Source organism: Capra hircus, chromosome 26 (assembly GCF_001704415.2).
Source record: "Capra hircus breed San Clemente chromosome 26, ASM170441v1, whole genome shotgun sequence".
Classification (NCBI taxonomy): domain Eukaryota; kingdom Metazoa; phylum Chordata; class Mammalia; order Artiodactyla; family Bovidae; genus Capra; species Capra hircus.
The window spans coordinates 9,344,250-9,367,392 of NC_030833.1; the positions used below are offsets into that span (position 1 = coordinate 9,344,250).

The following is a 23,143-nucleotide window of genomic DNA, read 5'->3' on the forward strand; positions in this document are numbered from 1 at the left end:
TCAACTTATTTAGCCATGCAAATGCTTTTTTTTTTTTTTTTTTTTTGACTGCACAGCAAGTGGGATCTTAGTTCCTGGACCAGGGATCGAATCCTCGTCTACTACAGCAGAAGCGCAGAGTCTTAACCACTGGACAACCAGGGAAGTCCCGTAAATGCTTTTAACAGATTCGCCTGTCACTGGATTGGTGTGCTATACTCATGGGAGATGTGGGACTTGATTATTTCCTGAAAATGCAGATTAGAGGTATATTTTTTTGCCTGAGATGCCTGAAGCCCTGTGAGTTAAAAATTAACTCACTGAATTTCCAAATGTGTGAACACTGTTGTGAATACGAACAAAGCTCCTGACTTCTCTACTGTGGCACCAAGGACTGAGAAGCACATTGAACACAGTGCCTTACGTACTGAAGGCATATAATCAGTATCTGTCCAATTCACTCCTACATTACTCAAGAAATATATGAGTACTTTATGTTAGTTTGATATGAGCTTGATGTTTATCTTCATATGAGGTATAACCTTTAACCCTAACCGTATGCAAGGCAGTCTATATATATCTGATTTATATCAAGCAAGCAAGAAAATAAAATTACCAGGTGAGGTGATCATTTCTGTGGCTGATGCTGAAATGATAAAAACAAACCAGAGACCAAAATAAGACAAAATCCAAACAAAAATCCCACCCACGTATAAGAAATTTGGAAGATACTGTTTTATTGGGTTGGCCACAAAGTGCGTTTGGGTTTTCTGGTTCCAGCTTATGGAAAACCCTAAATGCACTTTATGGCCGACCCAATATTTTAAAGATTTGTACCTCAGATATGCAAATTAGATACAAAATGACCTGAAATGTGACATCAAAGATAAAGACTGCTTGGATGAGACTGGAACAGAGACAGGGATGCATGCGGCAGGAAGTGGGAAGCAAACATGTATTGTTGTGGGAACAGTGTGATCTCCCTGGATGGATCAGAAAGCCTGTTTCCTGGATGCAGGGAAGAGAAAACATTTCCTAGAATTGCAAAGTACTAGGAACCTTCCTGGGCTTCCAGGGTGGCTCAGTGGCTAAAGAATCCACATGCAAAGCAGGAGATACAGGGAACACAGTTTTGATCCCTGGGTCGGGAAGATCCCCTGGGGAAGGGGATGGCAACCCACTCCAGTATTCCTGCCTGGAGAATCCCATATACAGAGAAGCCTGGTGGGCTACAGTCCACGGGGTTGCAAAAGAGTCGGACACGACTGAAGCAACTGAGCACACACACACAGGAACCTTCCTAATCCTGACTTTAGGTTTCTAACATTGGTTTCTCATCTTCGTCCAACAAACTAGCTTATGGCACAGTACTAAGTTGTCTAAGTGTTAGGAGAAAGTGGGTGTTTAACACAATAAAGGGGATTATGAGCCCCGATTCAGTGTTCATTTATTCTTGTTAATGATCTATCATGGCTGAAACACAGACGTGACCTTGAAGCCTCGCACTGGAGTGTAAGCACCAGAGGCAGGATGGCTGTCTGCCGCTCTCGTTACTATATCCACCTGAGTCGTGTCTGGTGAATAGAAAGGGCTCAGTGCCCGTGCGCTCAATCATGTCCGACTCTTTGCGACCCTATGGACTGCAGCCCACCAGGCTCCTCTGTCCATGGAATTCTCCAGGCAAGAATACTGGAATGGGTTGCCATCCCCTTCTCCAGGGGATCTTCCCAATTCAGGGATCGAACCCACATCTCTTACATCTGCTGCATTGGCAGGGAGATTCTTTACCACCAGCACCACTTGGGAAGCCCAAAGTGCTCAGTAAATATCTGTTAAATAAATGGATGGATGAACTAAATCCTATTTTTTTTGGTCCTTGCTCTATAAAAATAAGAGAAGCTGGGCAGTGGGTATTTGCATTTCATCTGATTTCCTTTTCTATTTTACATTTTTCGGCAGTCTCGTATAGTACATAATTGGGCCGAATTAACAAAAGAAGAAAGGGAAACTATCTCAAATCATTGGGGCCAAAAGAAATAGCGTTGACGCTTTCACAAGCGGCATAGGTGAGAGAAACCGGTTTTGTTCATGGAATTTCCCAACACAGCACTACTAAGTCAGCTTTAAAGCTCACAACAGATCATTTCAAGACACAGGAAGTACAGTGAATTACCCCAGAGGGTGGATGACAGAAGGGACCTGGCAATTCCTTGAAGATGGGAGAGACTGGACTCTAAAGTGAACTCAAGGGTGTTGACTCAGCATTGGGTAGATCAGCAAATGAAGAGAGGCTAGGAATGACCCAGAGGCCTGCTGAACAATATTGAGAAGGGTCCTTGACCTTGTGTTTGGGGGACCCTGATGGGACTCAAGCTTCCTCATAAGTTGTTTGCCTGCCCTGGAGCCCCAAACCCTGCGGGGCTGGCCTGCTTGGCAGATGAGGCTCTGCTGCTTGGGGAGGAGGCTGGGTCTCAGGGTAGGCCTGGTACCTGCACAGACGGCCCTGGCATAGCCTCGTGGGGTCCACAGTCGTGGATAGATAGGCCGAGGTGCCGGCACCAACCCAGGTGGGCCTATCGCCCGTGCACGGCACATGGTCCAGGGAGATGGGGCCGAAGCCATCACCAAACAGACTGCTCCTCGGGGCCGCCAGCCCAGCTGCCAGCACAGCACCCGGGTGGCCGGCAGGTCCTGGGGTCGTCACACACTGTCCCCCAGGTGCCGTGGTGGTGGATCTCCACGTGGCCCTCACACCTGCTCCTGCCACTGGCCAGCCTCACCACGGGCAGATCTACAGGGGCCCAGAGCCCGGCAGGCTTGAGAAGCTTCCCTCCCTTCTCAAATGAGAGGGCTTTCCATCTAGAGAATCCACCCCAGTTTGCGGGCGCTTTGCATACATTCATGGGGAATGACATGCACGGAAGAAAGAAAAGGACTGCTTTTCTGTATCTGAAATTTAGCACAGACTCTGCAGTGTGATCCTCATTGGGCAGTTTCTTTATGGGAACACGAGTGACCTTGCTGGCTTTGTAGCAGACGTAGTATGCATATGCGTGCATGCTCAGTCACGTCTGAGGCCCACAGACTGTAGCCCACCAGGCTCCTCTGTCCATGGACTTCCCAGGCAAGAACACTGGAGCAGGTTGCCAGTTCCTTTTCCAGGGGATCTTCTCACCCCAGGGTGGAATTTGCATCTCCTGAGTCTCCTGCACTTCAGGCAGATTCTTTACCACTGAGTCATCAGGAAACCCCCTTGAAGGAGACACACACACACACCTAAAAATAACCTTCTGGGAATTTCCCTGGTGGTCCAGGGGCTAAGACTCCATGCTCCCAATTCAGGGGATCAGGGTTCAATCCCTGGTCAAGGAATTAGATCCTACACGCCACAGGTAAGGCATGATACGGCCAAGTAAATAAATTATAAAGAAAGAAAAATAACCAGCCTTCATCCTCTCTGGGGTGTCATTTCTCATGTTGTTTCTCTCAAAACTAAACACAGTTCAGCTGAAGGCTTAGGATTCAGACTTTGCTTTTCTAGCCCTGATCTCTCAAAGTATATTATGAAATTTTCAGGACAAAATTATTTATTTTCACTTTTCTTGAATTTGAAAACTATATTCATTGCACAATGATGGAGGAAGTCAGAGGTCAGGAGAGCAAGCAGCAGAAGAGATGGTGTCATTGTGCAAGAAGGTAAAGGATTTGGTCAAGAGACACTGAGCCCTGAATTAAAAGCAGGTGAAGTCGATCCTCAGATTCTGAGTCCCAGAGTCTGGGGCTGGTTGGTGGGCTTCCTCTTTGAGAAGGACCCACCAGAGCCCTGTGTGGGTCAGGGCCTTAATAAGGCCTTTCCATGACTGAGGGCAGGTGGGTTATTTGTTCTCCCTGAAAAGGTCCCTACATGAGGAACACCCACCTTCCTTTAATGAACAGATTTTACTCCATACAGGACTATGAAAATAATGTTGGCTACATTTCTATTGGCCACTAATGGCAGGACCCCAGTCTTAGAAAAAAGGATACAAAATATAAGAATGGAAACAGTACCTATTGGTTGGTAAACATGTGACTCTTCCCCAGGAGTTGAAGTAACTATAGAGATAAAAAAGAGAAATAGGTCACCATGAGGACATTTCAAACAAGCACAGTGAAATTTCATATTTTTCTCAGTGAAGTGAGTTAGCCGCTCAGTTGTGGCCAACACACCATGCCACGCTCCTCTGTCCGTGGGATTCTCCCGCAAGACTACTAGAGTGGGTAGCCATTCCCTTCTCCAGGGGACCTTCCCGATGCAGGGATCAAACCCAGGTCTCCTGAATTGCAGGAAGATTCTTTATTGTCTGAGCCACCAGGGAAGCCCATGTTTTTCTCAGGTACCATCCTAATCACACACATGAGTTTGCTTTTAAACCATCCCTTCTAATCTCTCATCAAATAGTTGCTATTTAAAATATGATAGCTCGTAAATGTGTACACATCATTCTGGTTAGGAATAAGGAAACAGCAGAGATAAGAATGATGCTATCCCTGATAGGCATCCCTGATGGCTCAGTTGGTAAAGAATCCCCCTGCAATTCAGGAGACCCCAGTGTGATTCCTGGATCGCGAACATCCTCCGGAGAAGGGACAGGCTACCTACTTCAGTATTGTTGGGCTTTCCTGGTGACTCAGTTGGTAAAGAATCCCCCCACAATGCAGGAGACCTGGGTTCAATCCCTGGGTTGGGAAGATCTCCTGGAGAAGAGAAAGGCTACCCACTCCAGTATTCTGGCCTGGAGAATTTCATGGACTCTATATAGTTCATGGGGTTGCAAAGAGTCGGACATGACTGAGCGACTTTCATTTTCACTTTGGGATCATGCAGATATGGCCCCCTAGGATGGGGGCGTCTTGTTAGTGCCACAGAATTCAGGGGCAGCATTCCGGGCCCCAGGTAGGGGTGCTCCCAGGGGAGGAGCCACTTCTGCCCAGGCCCACCTGCCCCCAGACCTTCCTGTCTCTGGCCCCCACGGCCTCTGCAGCATGAGCCACCATTCTGGGTCAAGAACTAGTGTCTCAGAATCTCACCGAAATGCAGCTCTCACATGCAGAAGCAATGACGTATCAGCATGCTAACACCCAGGACAGCCTCTCTGGGTACAAAGCAGGGCCCCCACGGGACTGGGGGCAGCTTCACATTCTGGGAGAGTGGAAAGGTCAGGAGCTCAGAGCATCATGGTTAAGGAAAGCTAAGAGTGGGAAGGAAGACCAGCGTGGGGATCCTGCACCAGATGGCTAGTCACCAATCAGCAAGTAAAATGGATGTGAGTGCACGAGTACCTGGATTCCCAGCAGCTGCAGAATCTGCAGAGACAAAGGAAACAGGAGGATGGATTAATAGAAGCCAGGGTGGTGGAGTGGTTCAAAGATCACGGTCTCAGTTAGCATGCTGCTCAACAGGCCTGGTAAACAACTGTCCTGAAGCATCCAGGGCTGCGCCTCTGGGTTTTCACAGCCAGCTGTGGGCTGTTTCACTTGGCTAAAATCTCTGAGCTAGTGATTCTGACAGAGTTTGCCTTGGCAACCAAAATACCACCGCCAACAATAAAATAATTAAAGTTTTTGCACATTGTGTTTTTTTGTGTGTGTTTAGTCACTAAGTTAGGTCCGACTCTTTGCGACCAACTGAATTGTAGCCCGCCAGGCTCCTCTCCCCATGAGATTTCCTAGGCAAGAATACTGAAATGGCTTGCCATTTCCTCCTGCTGGGGATCTTCTGGACCCAGGAATCTAACCCAGATCTCTTGCATTGGCAGGGGGATTCTTTTTGTACATTGACAATGTGTCATATGCTTGACTACGTATTCTACATGGAATATTTCACTTAATCCACCCGTCAGCTTTATGAAATAAGTACTATTAACTTCTTTATTTTACAACTGATTAATCTTTGCAGACACTCAAGCTGGATGGTGTCCTCCCGTGTGTTAAACAGCTGGCATATTTTTCAGAGTTAGAATAGAAATCTGCCATCTGGAGTACAGCGAAAGGTTGAAGGCATGGAGGAATTCCAGACTCAATGTGCCAATTCCAGGCTTGGCCGGGGCAGCCCCGTGCCTGGCCCAGAAGACACCTGTGCTCACCTGAGCAGACGACACCAGCATCTTCATGGTGCCCGCAGTTGTGGGTGAACCAGCCACTGTGAGGGCACTGCGCCAGGGAGGACTCACTGCCCGTGCATTTGACATCGTCCAAGAGAATGCTCCCTTCTCCGGGGCTGAATCTGGCCCCCGGGAGGGCAGACACAGCCCGGCCACAGCCAAGCTGCCTGCAGACCACGTGGGCATCCTCGATGGACCAGCTGTCATCACACACAGTGCCCCAGGTGTCGGCATGGCAGACTTCCACTCGGCCCTCACATCGGCTTGACCCATCAGCCAGCCGCAGGCCCGGACCTTGGTGGACAATCCAAACAATGACCTCCATCAAGGCTCATCCAGAGAGGCCACTGGAAGAGTCAGTATCTCTTGGAAATTGGGCACTGACCATGGATGATAACAAATCTACTCCCCACCTTCATTTTAAGTTCGCCCTGGGTATTACTTTGTGTTTTTTTCAGCATTACAGCTGGCTAAGAAATGGTTTTGCTCCTTAGCCAGCTGCTCCAGAGCCCTGCCTCCCGGCATAGCTGCCCCTTCTTGCTGTGACGTCTTGGTTTATGGCACTCAGAGGGTTTGTTGGATTTTTCATGAGAAGCTATCAGGCACACACTAATTGGTGTGTGGACTTGTGTGTGTGTGTGTGTGTATGTGTGTGTGTGTAAGATTCTCTGAGAGCCTTGTATACACTGATCAAGTGACAAGAACAATAATTTGCATCTACATTGTCCCCAGGATCGGGTGTCACCACGTGCAGTGATGCTCTGGGAAGTATAAAGCGCAGTCGTCGCAGACTGCTCCCCACAGTCAAAGGGCAGTGTTACAAAAAAGAGTAGAGGCTGGATATGCTCAGAACACAGCTGAGGGGAGCTCACAGCAGGACTGGGTGGAGATGTGGGGTCAGCCAGGTACTCCCATTCCAGCCTTTCTGGGTGCTGGCTTCCACTCCGGTTCCCACAAGCCATCCTTGCATCTCACAGCCTCTTTCCCCTCCCTTTCCAATTGCAGATTTTCTAGGTGAACCTGGACTTCATCAGCCCTTCCTTCAACAGTAGCCATGTGTACGGCCTGAGGCTGCAGAGGAAGGTGCTTTCTCCATGGTAATGCTGGAGCTTTTCTGATCTAAAACTGTGAAAGGGAAGGCAGTTGAAGAAAGTGGGAAAGATTACCTGTTGATGTGGGCACCTCTGTTGGCACTGGAAAAGATGCTAAGGACAGACAGAACATGAAAGAAAAAATTATACAACAGCCTCTTTTAGTGTCAAACATATTTGACTCTCAGTCAAAGCTTGAGGGGGAGGGCTCCCTTGCTTGTAGATTATCTAGTTTCTAACTTGATTCCCTTCCCAAGTCCTTTCTCTGTGGGGAGAACACACCAACTGGTGTGTCTGGAAGGGTACAAGCCAGCTCACACAAGCTCAAGAAAATAAAAGCATGGAGTTAGGGGGGTTGATAGATGAACAAACAGTAGGTATATTTTAAAGTCAACAAGCATCCTTTGGGGATCACTGCTCTTCAGTATAACCTGCTCTAGTGCTCATTAAAGGCTAGGGTTCACTTCTTTTTTTTTTTTTTTCCTAACTCTTCTCAGCATATTTTATTTTATTCTTAAAGACTATGGAAAAGGAGCTGACCTAATTCAAAATGTGACAATGACTGGGCCAGAGTCAGGGAAAGACTTAAGGAGTGGTGATTTGGGCTCCTTCATTTACAGTTCTGTCAAGCAGAAGGCAATATTCAGAGGCAGCACCCTGCAGGGTGATGGAAGGGAGAGGGTGAGAAGACAGGGAGATGGAAGTGGGGTTAAGAAGATAGCTGACGTCTGACTGGTGAGCCCCACACAGCAAGCACCCCCCTACTCTACGTAGAGAGATCCAGTGAACCCCAGCCTGGCTTTACGATACCAACGCTATGATCTTCCTTCTCATCCTTAGCCAGAGGAGGAAACCGAGGCACGGAGAGGTCCAGGGATTTGCTCAAGGTCCCACTGCTGGTGAAGGTGAAGCCAGGGCAACAGACCCAGGTCATCTGGTCCTTGAATCACAACCCTGTCTCCCATGGTGACTTTGCCAAGGCAAGTTATAGCCACTTAGTTCAGAACAACTGCAGTTACCTGAAGTTGCGTGGCCCACAGCCGCTGACGGTGTTGAGTAAGGCAGGGAGGCTACAAGAGATGTAAATCAAGAGACATGTAAATCAGATTACATCCCTTGATTCTTCTTAAACCCAAGGGGGTAGATTTGCTTGTTTGCAGCAATAAGGTGTATGTCTTGTCTGGGGAAGAAACTGCATCCCATCTGGGCATCTGAGAATGGCCCTGAGTTGCCATGGCTACAACATCCAAACGTCCTACTTGATTTCTGTCCCATTGCCGGAAACTGCAGCGTCATTTTTGTGGATTTTGGTGGTGGGTGGGCGGGTAGCAAACAGAGGCCACAGGGATGGTTGGCTTGTGTGGAGCATCGATCTTGCCAGTTGGTTTGGTTTTGTAATTCTTCCTGGGTGTGGGCTTGCCTCCCAGACTAAACGTCAGTCTGCAAAGGGCAGAACCGTGTTTGTCTCAAGGACATACACTGGCAAGGTCAGCACTGGGAAGGAGCAGACGAGCCCCAGAGTGGGTGGTGGAGCTGGGCCAGGGCCCTCTGTGACCCCCCTCCGCCACCTCCTGGGTACCCAGGGCTCTTGCTCCAAACCTTCCTGCCCTGTAGGTCCCCAGCCTTGTCCTCTGATGCTACAGCTGCTGCTTTGCTGAGAGCACTGATTCTGCTCTTCACTTCTTTCCTCCTCTCAGAACCTTTCAGGCCTTTCACCCTCTGCTTGTTCTTTCCTCCTGTCTCAAGCAGTTGCTGCCAGTCTAGCTGATGAACCAGTTTGCTTTTTGCCAGCCAAAGCCAGAAGGATGTGGAGATAAAGGGGGGCTTTTGACTCCAAGTACTGAATTTATCTGCAGAGGCTCAACTGGGATACAACTGAGGAGTAAGGATGCTGGGTGAGGAGCTGGGCTTCCAGCTCTGTGACTTTCAGAGCATCCCTGGTTACCTGTGAAACTGGTGGGGGTGAGGGTCTGAACTGAAGAGACCATTCCCAAGGCATCACTCATCACTGGTGGGAGGCCAGAAAATCTGAGGTTATACGACTTCTATTTTCAGAGTCATGCATTCATTGAATTAAAATATAAAAGCTTACATTTAGTTCTGTTCTGCTTAAGGATATTTTCAGATGTAGGTGGTTGTGAATTGGTTAGATAGTTCACTATTTATTTTTAACCATTTTAACTTTGTTTTATTGCTGCTGTATTTATTCTTATGTATTTTCTATTCATGGCAAGTTATCCTGACCCTCCATATGGTGGTAATATAAGTTTTTCTTGCAAAATGAATTCACTTAAGTGAAAAGAATAGAGCTGATATAAAGGAAAGCATTAAGAAAACTCGACTGCGGGTATATCACATGAAATGCCAGGCTGGATGAATCACAAGCTGGAATCAAGATTGCTGGGAGAAATATCAACAACCTCAGATAGCAGATGATACCACTCTAATGGCAGAAAGTGAAGAGGAACTAAAGAGCCTCTTTATAGGGGTGAAGAGGAGAGGGAAAAAGCTGGTTTGAAACTCAACATTCAAAAAACTAAGCTCATGGCATCTGCCCATCACCTTATGGCAAATAGAAGGGGAAAAAATGGAAACAGTGGCAGATTTTCTTTTTGGGGTTCCAAAATCACTGCAGACTGTAACTGCAGCCATGAAATTGAGACTCTTGCTCTCGGAAGAAAAGCTATGACGAACCTGGACAGCGTATTGAAAAACAGAGACAAGACTTTCCCAAGATCTGTATAGTCAAAGCTCTGTTTTTTTAGTAGTTATGTGTGGATGTGGTGAGAGTTGGACCATAAAGAAGGCCGAGCACCAAGGAATTGATGCTTTTGAATTGTGGTGCTGGAGAAGACTCTTGTGAGTCCCTTGGACTACAAGGAGACCAAACCAGTCAATGTGAAAGGAAATCAATCACCAATATTCATCGGAAGGACTGATGCTGAAGTTGAAGCTCCAACACTTTGGCCACCTGATCCAAAGAGCCAACTCAGCAGAAAAGACCCCAATGCTGGGAAAGATTGAAGGCAAAAGGAGAAGGGGGTGGCAGAGGATAGGATGGTTAGGTACATCACCGACTCAATGGATATGAATTTAAGCAAACTCCAGGAGACAGTGGAGTACAGAGAAGCCTGTTGTGCTATAGTCCACGGGGTTATAAAGAGTCAGACATGACTTAGTGACTGCAACAAGAACCGTGGGTAGTAGGTGCGCACGATGGGGATCATGCAGGGCTGACGCTTGGGAAACAGGGACCATCCAGGACTTCTTCACGGCTCTAAGTACACTTGGGTGAAGACTCATGGAGCAGGAATGTCATTTCGCCCACCCCAGGCCCCAGCATCAGGCCCACCTGAGCAGATGACGCCAGCATCCTCGTGGTGGCCACAGTTGTGGGAGAACCAGCCACCATGCAGACACTGCCACAGCCTGGCTTCAGTCCCCACGCATTTCACATCATCCAGGGCAATGGGGCCCAGGCCTCGGCCGAATCTAGCCCTCCCGGGGGCTGACACTGCTCCACCGCAGCTCAGCTGCCGGCACACCACCTCGGCGTCCTGCAGGTCCCAGCTGTCATCACACACGGTCCCCCAGGTGCCGTTGAAGTGCAGCTCCACGCGGCCCTCGCAGGGCTGGCTGCCATCGGCCAGCCTGATCACCGCGTCTAGGAAACAGACACACCTGGGTCACTGCTCTGCTTGCGAGGAGGTTCCGTGCCTCTCCTCCATGCTGACAAGCTTCCTGGGGCTCCCTTCTCATTCTAGTAAGGGACTGAGGTGGGGTAAGGAGCCTACAAAGGTACTTTGGGTTTCATCATTCAGGTCAATGTGATTTGGGGTGGCGTATGCTTTTTTGAGGGCTTCCCAGGTGGCTCAGAGGTAAAGAAACCTGCCTGCTATGCAGGACACACAGGTTGGATCCCTGGGTTGGGAAGATCCTCTGGAGGAGGAAATGGCAACCCACTCCAGTACTTTTGACAGAAATCCCATGGACAAAGGAGTTTGGTGGGCTACAGTCTATGAGTTTGCAAAAGAGTTGGACACAACTTAGTGACGAAACAAAGCAACAACAACATGCTTTTTAAAGCTCTTTCCCAGACAGGACTGCCTGCTCACAGAGACCAAAGGAGGTCCCCAAGCTCCCTGTGTGATGTGGGGAGCACAAAGCTTGGGGACCCTGGCTGCTGTTGCCCTAGTCAGGACCCACATCGTCTAGGCAGGCATTCTGAGTGCGAAGGCTTGGGGACAACATCAGCCACGCACCCTCTCGCCTGGGGTCACGTGCTCTATCATCAGAAGATGTATGTGGACATGTGGTTTCATGGAAGCACTGGGCATTCAACCACTCTCTCTAGCCAGATCTGGAGGGTAAACTAAGGCACTTGGGACCCCTTTCCCCAACTACAGAGTCAGTCATCCGCCCTTCTTGTCATTGCCAAGCAGGGCCAGGGGCTAAGATAATCTGAGAACCTACCAGTGTTGTTCTCATCTTGCAGGAGAGCCTCGTAGGATGCAGAAAAGCCAACATTGCTGACAATGGCGTCGCTTTGGAAGACCACGGTCAGGCGATTTGCCGAGGAGGTAAATACCAGGGCTGTGCCGGAACAGAACCTCCCCAGCGAAAAAGGTTCACTTTGTGGGCCATCAAAGATTTCAATGAAGTCATACGGGCAGTTGTAGAAGTTTTCCAATCTGTGAAGTCATGACAGCGTTCAGATCTAGCCACAGACTTTCCCCCAGGAGGCACCACCAAGACTGTTCTAGGAAGGGCTCTAGAAGAGCTGCCTGAAACCTACATCTCTTCAAACAGGATGGAGGAAGCCATAACCCCATTGGTGCCGGCAGTGCATATTGTCCCAGCTCTAAAAATCTCCTAATTTTTTGAAGTTTTCATTCAATTGTATTTTCTGAATATGCATTACAAGCATAAAAAATACAGTTTAAGTGGTAATGGTGGGCACATGGTTAAAAGCAACTTTTCTTCCAGCTCTGACTAGTCCCCTTCCCACAAGCAGCTCCAATGAACAGTTTCTATTTGTTTCCTTCCAGAGACGGTCTATGCATAATGTCAGTCCCTGTGCTACTGGCCATGATCTTACAGATCATTCCATAGCAATACACCCTACGTGTGAGACAGCAATCAAGATTGCTGGGAGAAATACCAATGACCTCAGACATGCAGATGACACCACCTTTATGGCAGAAAGCAAAAAGGAACTAAAGAGCCTCTTGATGAAAGTGAAAGAGGAGAGTGAAAAAGCTGGCTTAAAATCCAGTCCCATCACTTCATGTCAAATAGATATGGAAACAATGGAAACAGTGGCAGACTTGATTTTCTTAGGCTCCAAAATCACTGCAGATGGTAACTGCAGCCATGAAATTAAAAGGTACTTTCTCCTTGGAAGAAAAGCTATGACTAACCTACACAGCATATTAAAAAGCAGAGACATTACTTTGCCAACAAAGGTCCATCTAGTCAAAGCTATGATTTTTCCACTAGTCATGAATAGATGTGAGAGTTGGACCATAAAGAAAGCTGAGCACTGAAGAATTGATTTTGAACTGCGGCATTGGAGAAGATTCTTGAGAGTCCCTTGGACTGCAAGGAGATCCAACCAGTCCATCCTAAAGGAAATCAACCCCGAATATACATTGGAAGGACTGAGGATGAAGCTGAAGCTCCAGTACTTTGGCTACCTGATGTGAAGAACTGACTCATTGGAAAAGACCCTGTTGCTGTGAAAGACTGAAGGAAGGAAGAGAAGGGGATGACAGAGGATGAAATGGTTGGATGGTATCATCAACTAGATGGATGTGAGTTTGGGTAAACTCAGGGAGTCGACGATGGACAGGGAGGCCTAGTGCGCTGCAGTCCATGGGGTCGCAAAGAGTCGGACAAGACTGAACTGAACTGTGTGACAGCAATAGATAGATGTACCAAAATCTATTTAACTGACCCCCTACTGGTGGGCAATAAAACTGCTTCCAACCTAGTGCTACTATAAGAATGTAACCAAGATTTTTCTCAGTGCACATGAAATTTTATCTGTGGACCAATTTCCTGGAACTGGAATTGCTGGGTTAAAAGATCTACGTGTTTAAATTTTGATCTGGGGACTTTCCTGGTGGTCTAGCAGTTAGGAATCCACCTGGCAAAGCAAGGGACATGAGTTTGATCCCTGGTCTGGGAAGACCTCACAAACCGAGGGGCAACTAAACCCATGCACCAAAACTACTTGAGGCCGTGTGCCCCAGAGCCTGTGCTCCACAGCAAGAGAAGCCTCCACTGTGAGAAGCCTGCACGTTGCAACGAAGAGTAGCCCCCACTCACTGCAGCTGGAGGAAAGCCCACACAGCAACGAAGACCCAGCACCACCAAAAAGAACAAATAAATAAAATTTAAAAAGCTTTTTTGATCAGTATTACTGGGTGGGTCTCCAAGGCCTTGCTTACTCTTGAGAACTAAATATGAAAGCTGACTTTTTTGGCGAGAGTGGGGAGTGAGTGGTGGTGGTAGCAGGCAGTATAATCGAGTAAAGAGGAGAGCGGAAGCAGGAGCTATTTACTCACTTTATCACTTCGAAGGTAAGTCTGACACGTGCCCTGCTATCCACTTGTATGTCCCAGGCACACACCACATTTGTGGGGTATTTTTTCGGATACCAAGGGCTGGAGAATGAGCCCGAATTACTTGTCAGCAAACCACCACAATGGATATTTTCATCTGCAAGAAACAGTGAAGAAACCCCATCAGAAGGAGGCACCAACCTCTGCTGGTGTCTTTAGAGGGATCAAGAGGGGATAGGAACAGAATAAGGAGAACTTCCAGAGCTGCTTTTGCTTGTAACTATTTTAAAAAAATAGCTTTGGAGGCTCTTGGAGTTTCCCAAGTTGCTCTTTGTTAGATAAGATCATTACCTGTGTCCTCTCAAGCTTATTGTGTGTGTGTGTGTGTGTGCGTGTGTGTTTTCTTTGCCATGTGTACAGTATGTGGGATCTTAACTCCCTGACCAGGTATTGAACCCGGATTGGAAGCGTGGAGTCTTCACCACTGAACCGCCAGGAAAGTCCCAAATTTATACTGTTTTTGTGAGGAGAAATGATTAGGACACAAGGCTGAGAGGGCTTTATGAACCCATATACACTGACAGGTCTGAGCACGTGTTTTAATGAAAAGGGAGCAAAGACGATGCAAGCCAAAGGCTCCCTGTTCAATGCAATGTGACTTTGTGCTCACAGAACAGCTGTGTTAGGGGACCCTTTGTTGTGTTATGTCCAAACTCCAGCTGAAGTCAAGACCACAGTTACTTAAAGCATCCACTTTGTGGCTGAAATACTGGCTTTGAAGTGGCTTTTCTAAAGGGTTTTCTGTGCTGGAGCTTCTCATATGTAAAAGGAAGCAAGAGCATTCATTCGGTTGCTTCAAATCCTACAACTGAAAACAAAACAGACATCAAATCACGAGAAACTTTAAATACAGCTGAAGTACCTGTAGGGGAGCTGTCATCAGCCGAGCCTGTGAACATACAGAGAAAAAAATGATACTGTAAGCAAGGACTTTTATTCAGAAAAAAAAATGTACTCCTTTAATGTACTCCTTTAATGTACTCAAAAATATCCACGTGCAGATCTGTGACTGCTCATGAGGTAGCGGACAGAGATACGCCTTTGCTACGAGAGGCTGGGTGTCTGGACAACAAGTATGCAGACAAGTGTAGCTTGAAACAACTTGTCGAGGGATGACCCTGGGTTTCTGTTTCCTTGCTCTGCACATAACTATTGTATGATCACCAATGCAGGCAGTTACTAACACCACCCCTACGGCGACTCCATGCCACTGCATGCAAACACCGATTCAGGAAATCCTAGTGACCAGGGACTGCATTTCTGGTGAATCTGAATTTTCCTTCCCTCCTACCTCTCTCTCCTCTCACCCTCTGATGCTCCTCGCCCCCAAGCCCCACCATTTTGCCAACGCTGATGGACTGCCTTGCTCTTGTTAATTAACAAGAAATAATTTAATCAGATGGTGTCCCAATTACAGGATGAAAAAGTAGCTAGGATTCACTCATACCAGGGACCTGGCAAAGGGTTAAAATGTTTGGAAGTTGGTTCTGCTTTGGGGTTGCCATCAATGTCTGTTCTAAGACAGAAGAGAGAATAAGAGATGGATTAAGACAGACACACAAAGGAAATCAGGCTTTTAAAAATTTTTATTTGCCTGTTTTTTTTTTTTAATCAAATGCATTCTGTTCTGGGCAGCTAGGAGTGTAGCACTAAATCCATCAGGGTCTTGGAAAAGATTCTGATGCTGGGAAAGATTGAAGGTGAAAGGAGGAGAGGGGGGCAGAGGATGAGACAGTTAGATAGCATCACTGACTCACTGGACACGTTGCTTTTGTTCAGTTGCCAGGTTGCGTCCAGCTCTTTGACTCCATAGACTGCAGCCTGCCAGGCTTCTCTATCCTTCATCATCTCCAGGAGCTTGCTCAAACTTATGTCCATTGAGTCAGTGATGCCATCCAACCATCTCATCTTCTGTCGTCCCCTTCTTCCCCTGCCTCCATTCTTTCCCAGCATCAGGGTCTTTTCCAAAACCCTGGTAATATAACCCTCTATTCAACCAATGAAGCTTTCTTTAAAAAATATGAGTGATCTGTGACGACTACTTATTTTTTTGCCATGCAGCAGGTGGGATCTTAGTTCCTTAACTAGGGATCAAGCTCATACCCCTTGCACTGGAAGCTTGGAGCCTTAACCACTGGACCCCAAGCAAAACTCCTCACCACAGCTTTTAAGGTGGGACTTTGAGCATTTTCTGGCTTCCCTTGTGGCTCAGCTGGTATAGAATCTGCCTGAAGTGTGGGAGACCTGGGTTTGATCCCTGGGTTGGGAAGATCCCCTGAAGAAGGGAAAGGCTACCTACTCCAGTATTCTGGCCCAGAGAATTCCATGGGCTAATATATAGTCCAAGGGGTCACAAAGAGTCAGACATGACTGAGTGACTTTCACTTCACTTGAGCATTTTACAAGCACAACGATTCAAGAGAATCTCTTCAGCAAATTGACTTAAAAAGACGACTTGGAGCCCACAGCTCTGATTACTCCCAAGTCACCCCTCTTCCCAGAGGCTGCAGGGTGACTCCCCCCCAACCAAGGTGTGCCATGTCCCGGGGGCTCACCTGAGCAGACAACGCCCGCATCCTCGTGGTGCCCGCAGTTGTGGGAGAACCAGCCGCTGTGGGGGCACTGCCACACCTTGGCCTCATTCCCCGCGCACTGCACGTTGTCCAGGATGATGTGGCCGGTGCCTCCACCAAAGTAGCTCTGCTTTGGGGCCAACAAGGCCTCGCCGCAGCCAAGTTGCTGGCACACGACCCTGGCGTCCGTCAGGTCCCAGCTGTTGTCACACACGGTGCCCCAGGTGCCGTTGTAGGAGACCTCCACCCGACCCTCACATCTGTGACTGCCATTCCCCAGCCTCAGGGACTCACCTGGGGATGGGAAAGCAGAGTCTCCTGAGCTGTGGGGCTGAGCCCCATCTCTCTGGAAACTTCTGTCCAAGAGAGGATCTCTGACATTCTCCTATGGGCATCTTTCTGCATAGCCAGCCGCTGCACTCTAGAGAGGGAGACGCTATGTCTTGATGTGCCAGGAATTGTTCAGTCACTAAGCTGCCTCCAGCTGTTTGTGACCTCATGGACTGCAGCACGCCTGACTCCCCCACTATCTTCCAAAGGTTGCTCAGATTCATGTTCATTGAGTTGGTGATGCTATCTAATGATCTCATCCTCTGCCACCCCCCTCTTTTGACTTCAGTCTTTCCCAGCACCAGAGTCTTTTCCAATCAGTCAGCTCTTCACATCAGGTGGCCAAAGTATTGGAGCTTCCACTTCTGTATCAGTCCTTCCAGTGAATATTCAGGACTGATCTCCTTTAGGATGGACTGGTTGGATCTCCTTGCTGTCCAAGGGCCTTTCAAGCATCTTCTCCAGCACCACAATTCAAAAGCATCAATTCTTCTGCACTCAGCCTTCTTTATGGTCCAACTCTCACATCCATACATGAATACTGGAAAAACCAGTATTTTGTCTCTACAGACAGACCTTTGTTGGCAAAGTGATGTCTCTGCTTTTTAATAGGCTGTCTAGGTTTGTCAAACCTAGACAAAACTAGCTTCCTGGTTTATGACTGGGGTAGGTCAGTTAGTGCCTGTTGAATCTGCCTGCAATGTGGGAGACCTGGGTTGGATGCCTGGGTGGAGAAGATCCCCTGGAGAAGGAAATGGCAATCCACCCAGGTATTCTTGCCTGGAGAATGCCATAGGCAGAGGAGCCTGGTGGGCTACATACAGTCCATGGGGACACAAAGAGTCGAAGACGACTGAGCGACCAACACTACTACTGGCAATTGTTTCCGAGTCCCTTTTATACTCTCCGAAGTCCCCTCACTGAGGGAAAAGTGGCACAGCATCTTCTGAGAGCTCTGTAATCGTCTTCCTATCTTGTATAGGAAGTAGTCTGGATGGTGGTTTCTGCATTGAACTCAGCTGGAAGCAGGTGGGCTGGCAGTTGTAGTTTGAGATGGTTTTCTTCTAGAAGGATCTGCTTTATTGCATTTCTGCTTCCTTTGGAGAAGGAGGAGGCTGTTGTCATGTGCCCTCCCTCAACACGCACGGCCCTGGTAAGACGTGAGACTCGGCTCTCTGTCTCTTTAGGGGGACATCTTGGTGGAGGAAGAGGACAGTGAGGGGCAGAGCACGGGGAGGGGTGATCTGGGGGCTGTCAGTGTCAGAGTGCTGTCACTCAGATGTCAGTAATGCGGGTGGAACCCACAGGTCAGATTTACAAAAGCATCTCCTTTCTTAAAGGGAAAGGGTGCACATTAGACCGGACATCCCTCTGAAGTCTGCGTTAGGATACCCACCGCTCTCCCTTTCGTTCTGCTGGACGGCGCTGTACAGGGCGTAGAACCCCATGTTCGTGATCCTGGCATCACTCCTGAACACCGTGATCATGATGTTTGAAGAAGAGTGGAATGTGAGCTCGGTTCCAGCACAAAATCTGCCCAAGGAGAGCGAGGCGACTTGCTGTCCATCAAACACTTCGATGAAATCGTAAGGGCACCCGTAGACATCCTCTAAGCTGAGGAGGTGAAGGCAGAGTTAAGCTCCCCAAGGAAATCTGCCAGAATGTTATACATAAAGTCAAATTTTTGCGTCACATGCAGCCAGAAACTGCAGTCTCCTGCCAGCCTCCTGCATCTCCTTCCAACCACACATCTCCCTCGTGGACGTGACCCCTCTGATGCTGTCTGAGTCTGCCCTCTCGGTCCCCTCCCTGTTGGGACTGGTCCAGGTCAGCCAGTCTCTTGTCTTTTCTGGTCTATTTCAGCTCCCCCACCAAGGGGGGATATGAGGAACGAATGAACTGAGGGTATTTAATATGCAAAAGAAAAGTCTTAGTAGGAACAGGATAGAAATTTTTGGAAGAGGAAGATGATCTCTTGTGTGTAGCACCAGGCGGAAAGATAAAGGTCAGAAAAGGTAATGACGATGAACAGACTGGGGTTCAGCCAGAGGAAGAGGCTGTGTCCCAGACGGAGCTGGCTGAGAGTGGAGGGGTGGGGTCTTCATGTGTGGGTCACCCCAGCTGGGGCTCCCTCCATGATGGCGTCAGGGATGCTCATGAGGTCTTCTCCAACTGCATGGGAAGCTGAGCTCAGTGATTACAGCTCCTTAAGTGATACTGGAGCCTATTATACAGAGTGAACTAAGTCAGAGAGAGAAACACCAATACAGTATATTAACAGATATATATGGGATTTAGAAAGATGGTAACAACAGTTGGACTATAAAGAAAGCTGAGCACCGAAGAATTGATGCTTTTGAACTGTGGTGTTGGAGAAGACTCTTGAGAGCCCCTTGGACAGCAAGGAGATTCAACCAGTCCATCCTAAACGAAATCAGTCCTGGGTGTTCATCGGAGGGACTGATAGTGAAGTTGAAACTTGAATACTTTGGCCACCTGATGTAAATAACTGACTCATTTTGAAAAGACCCTGATGCTGGGGAAGACTGAAGGTGGGAGGAAAAGGTGCCGACAGAGGACGAGATGGTTGGATGGCATCACCGACTCAATGGACATGAGTTTGCATAAACTCCGGGAGTTGGTGATGGACAGGGAAGCCTGGCATGCTGCAGTCCATGGGGTCGCAAAGAGTCGAACATGACTGAGCGACCGAACTAAACTGAACTGAACGATGACTCTATATGTGAGACAGCAAAAGAGACACAGATATAAAGAACAGACTTTTGGACACTGTGGGAGAAGGCGAGGGTAGGATGACTTGAGAGAATGGCATTGAAACATGTATATTATCACATGTGAAATAGATCACCAGTCCAAGTTTGATGCATGAAACAGGGTACTCAAAGCTGGTGCACTGGGATAACCCAGAGGGATGGGATGGGGAGGGAGGTGGGAGGGGGTTTGGGATGGGGGACACATGTACACCCATGGCTGATTCATGTCAATGTATGGCAAAAACCACGGCAATATTGTAAAGTAATTAGCCTCCAATTAAAATAAACAAATTAATTTAAAAAATAAAATACAATCTGAAAAAAAAAATAAAAAAATAACTCCTTAAGCTCAGATGACCAGACCAGTTTTCACCTAACATGTGAAGGGATTTGTCAGATGGTGCTATAGGCAGAAGGTTTGTGTCCCCTCAAAATTCATTTGTTGAAACTTAACCCTCAATAGTAATAGTCTTAGGAGGTGGGGCCTTTGGGCAGTGACTAGGTTGTTAGGGCAGAGCCTTCATGATGGGATTAGTGCCCTCATAAAGGGCTGAGAAAGCTCCAGGTCCCCTTCCTCAACTGAAGCCATAGTGAAATCCAGCCATCTGTGAGCCTGGAAGCAGGTCCTCACCAGACACTGAGCCTGCTGGTATACTTATCTTGGACTTGCCAGCCTGCACAACTATGAGAAACAAACCTCTGTTGCTTATTAAGACACCCAGTCTATTATATTTTTGTTCGTCACGTCATGTCATCTAGTTACTCAATGGTGTCCAACTTATGCAACTTCACGATCCACCAGGCTCCTCTGTCCATGGGATTCTCCAGGCAAGAATTGCCAGTCTCTTCTCCAGGGGATCTTCCTGACCTAGGAATCGCAGCCGGGTCTCCCACATTGCAGGCAGATTCTTTACCATCTGAGCCACCAGGGAAGCCCAAAAGATAGATAGGTCCCACAGAGATTTGAACTCTGATCACTGGATTCGAAGTCCACAGTGCTAACCATTACACCATGGGGCCACTACAGGAAATAAACTTCTGTTGTTTCTTAAGACACCCAGTCTATTAAATTTTTGTTGTTGCAGCTAATGAGTCAGGCACTTGGAAAGGCAATCTCTTGGGGAAAGCACAGATTCAAATCCAAACCGGCCCTTGAAGCAGAGAAAGACACAACTGCTTACTTCAGGGTGGGGATCGTCAGCTCTACGCGGTACTTCTCGGCCAGGTGGATCACCCAGACACACTCCACATCAGTGGGGTAGTTGGTTGGGTACCGGGGACTGGAGAAGGATCCTGACAGACTTGAAATGACACCCCCACAGGAGCTACTTCCTCCTGTGAAAATGGGATGAAGAGACCCATGGCTGGAGTCTTCAGACAGGTACCTTACCTTTTCCCAGGTATGGAACCCAGAATCCCACCAAGCTCAAGAGTGAATCACAAAATGGGAAGGGATCATGCTGGTGTAGACATAGCCGTGGCTTGGCTGGAGTGTGGTCGAACCCCCAAGGGGTGAGGGTGAGGGTGGAGGAAAGATGTGTGATGGGTAGGCAGGACCCTAAGATTGTAGGTGAGGCTGGAAATGGATTGGATATATACATGGCAGCTGTGGGGTGTCAAGGACACTTCATTAATCCCGTCCCAGCTTCCTGTCATGCAAATCAGCTCAACTGAGATGCAGACAATCCACCCATTTGGGAGGGCTCCATCCCCCGCTTCCTCTCCCTCATGCAACCAGGACAGTGGATGTCTATTCTACTTTTATGAATTATCACCACAATTCTAATTCATAAAAGCAGAAGAAATGGTTGTATGGCATCACTGACTCAATGGACATGAGTTTGAGCAAACTCCAGGAGCTAGTGAAGGACAGGGAAGCCTGGCATGCTGCAGTCCATTGGATCGAAGAGTCAGACATGACTTAGCAACTGAACAACAATCATCATTCTGTCCTTTAGGGGTTATACTTTCAATGCAAGAGTGTTACCTGGTAGGATAGGCGCTTGGGGAACAGCAGCTGCAAAAATCAAAACCAAAGAAAATCAGGAAAGAGATTCACCCGATGACATCACCTTCTACTTAAGTGCAAATGAACGAAGGTGCTACTAGTCTTGAGTCTCAATACACGGTGTGGACACACTCATTCCTCTTAGCTCCCCGACCGAGATGTAGCTACTCCCCTTCTCTCGTTGATTCACCAAGAAATCACAGACAACGCAGTCATGTGATTTGTTTTCTCTTCTGTGCTGGGCCCACCAACCCAAGGGCTGTCCTGAGAGTGACCAGTCATGAGGCATCACTCGCAGTCACAGCACCAGGCTCGTGAGCATGCCATTGTCCCTGCAGACATTTATCAGGTGTCAAAATACCGAGGGACAAAACCTGGGAAGCTGAGAGCTGTGGTGGGGAAAGGCAGGCTGGACAAGGAGTCCAAGGAAGTAAGACGGGCCCCTTCCCACGGACCCACCTCTGCAACCCACACCAGAAGGCCTACAAGGGATGGTGTCTTCCACCTGGGATGCCCTCGGGACCTGGACTGGAGGAAAAGAGGCCCCCACCAAGTATCCCTCCACGTGCACCATAGCGGTGCCAGCCCAGGATTGGGGCAGCTGCCGGCCACCGTGCCTGGCTCCCAAACACTGTGAGGTGCACCCCTGACCTTCCCCAACCCAGACTCCCATGGAGGGCACAGGGTGGCAGCAGTCACTGGGTAAAGCTGGGAGGAGGCTGGATGGGGCCCAGGGTGCCAATGATCAGGGAAGCTGGCAGCTAAGAACTTGTTCTGCAGAGGCAGGCATGTGCCAGAGGCTCTGACACCTGAAATCTCCAGGGTTGGGGGCTGCGGATCACGTGGATTTTGAGTAGTTTACCTGAAGAAGGTGTACCTTCCTCTATCCCTGCTGTGTTGGCTAAGCCAGGAGGCCCACAGAGGAGCCCTAACCGTTTTTGCTTCTCACGCCCAATCTGCTCTTGACCCACTGGGAGAGTTTGACATTCACTGCATCTTTCTTTGCCTGCACACTTTGATTCTCTAACTCATGTTCTTGAGAGGTAGACCTTCCCACCTCCTCTACTCCAGATCAACCCTCTGCTTGGCTACTGCGATGGGACATCCTCTTTCAGTCCCTCCTGCCCCTCCCTGATCTGCTGTCCAGATAGGAGAGTGTCGGATGCTATTTCCTTTGGGCAACATGACTCTCAGCTTCTCATACAAGCCGCTGGCTCTCAGCCTTGGCCACACACTGGAATTACACAGGAAGTTTTAAATATCACCAATGACTGGGTGAGACCCAGAGGTTCTGATGTGACTGGTCTGGGGTGCAGCTTCAGTATCATAAAATTTTAAAGCTCCCTGGGTGATTCCAGAGTCTAGGTCACTGTCCACCTCTGTTGGGATGCTGAAACAGGTTGTGCATGTTAGTTGCTCGGTTGCGTCTGATTCTTTGCGACCTCAAGGACTGTAGCCCCCCAGGCTCCTCTCTCCATGGAATTCTCCAGGCAAGAATACTGGAGTGGGCTGCCATTCCCTTCTCCAGGGGATCTTCCAGATCCAGGGATCGAACCTAGATCTCCCTGAAAGAGGTTATATTTCTTATTTACTTTGCAGAGATATTGGAAATGCAGGGT

The 23,143-nt window shown here is 48.3% G+C and overlaps 1 protein-coding gene and 1 non-coding gene across 2 annotated transcripts in view; both read right to left on the bottom strand.

The window, feature by feature from the left end:
- Positions 20,465-20,536, bottom strand: TRNAR-UCG. Its single transcript has one exon. It is a non-coding gene; the product is annotated as a tRNA-Arg (tRNA).
- LOC102170020 (putative DMBT1-like protein) overlaps positions 20,694-23,143 on the bottom strand; it is a 34,882-nt gene continuing 32,432 nt past the window's right edge. The window contains 1 exon segment of the mRNA XM_018041104.1: positions 20,694-20,851. Coding sequence (XP_017896593.1) covers positions 20,694-20,851 — 158 coding nt within the window.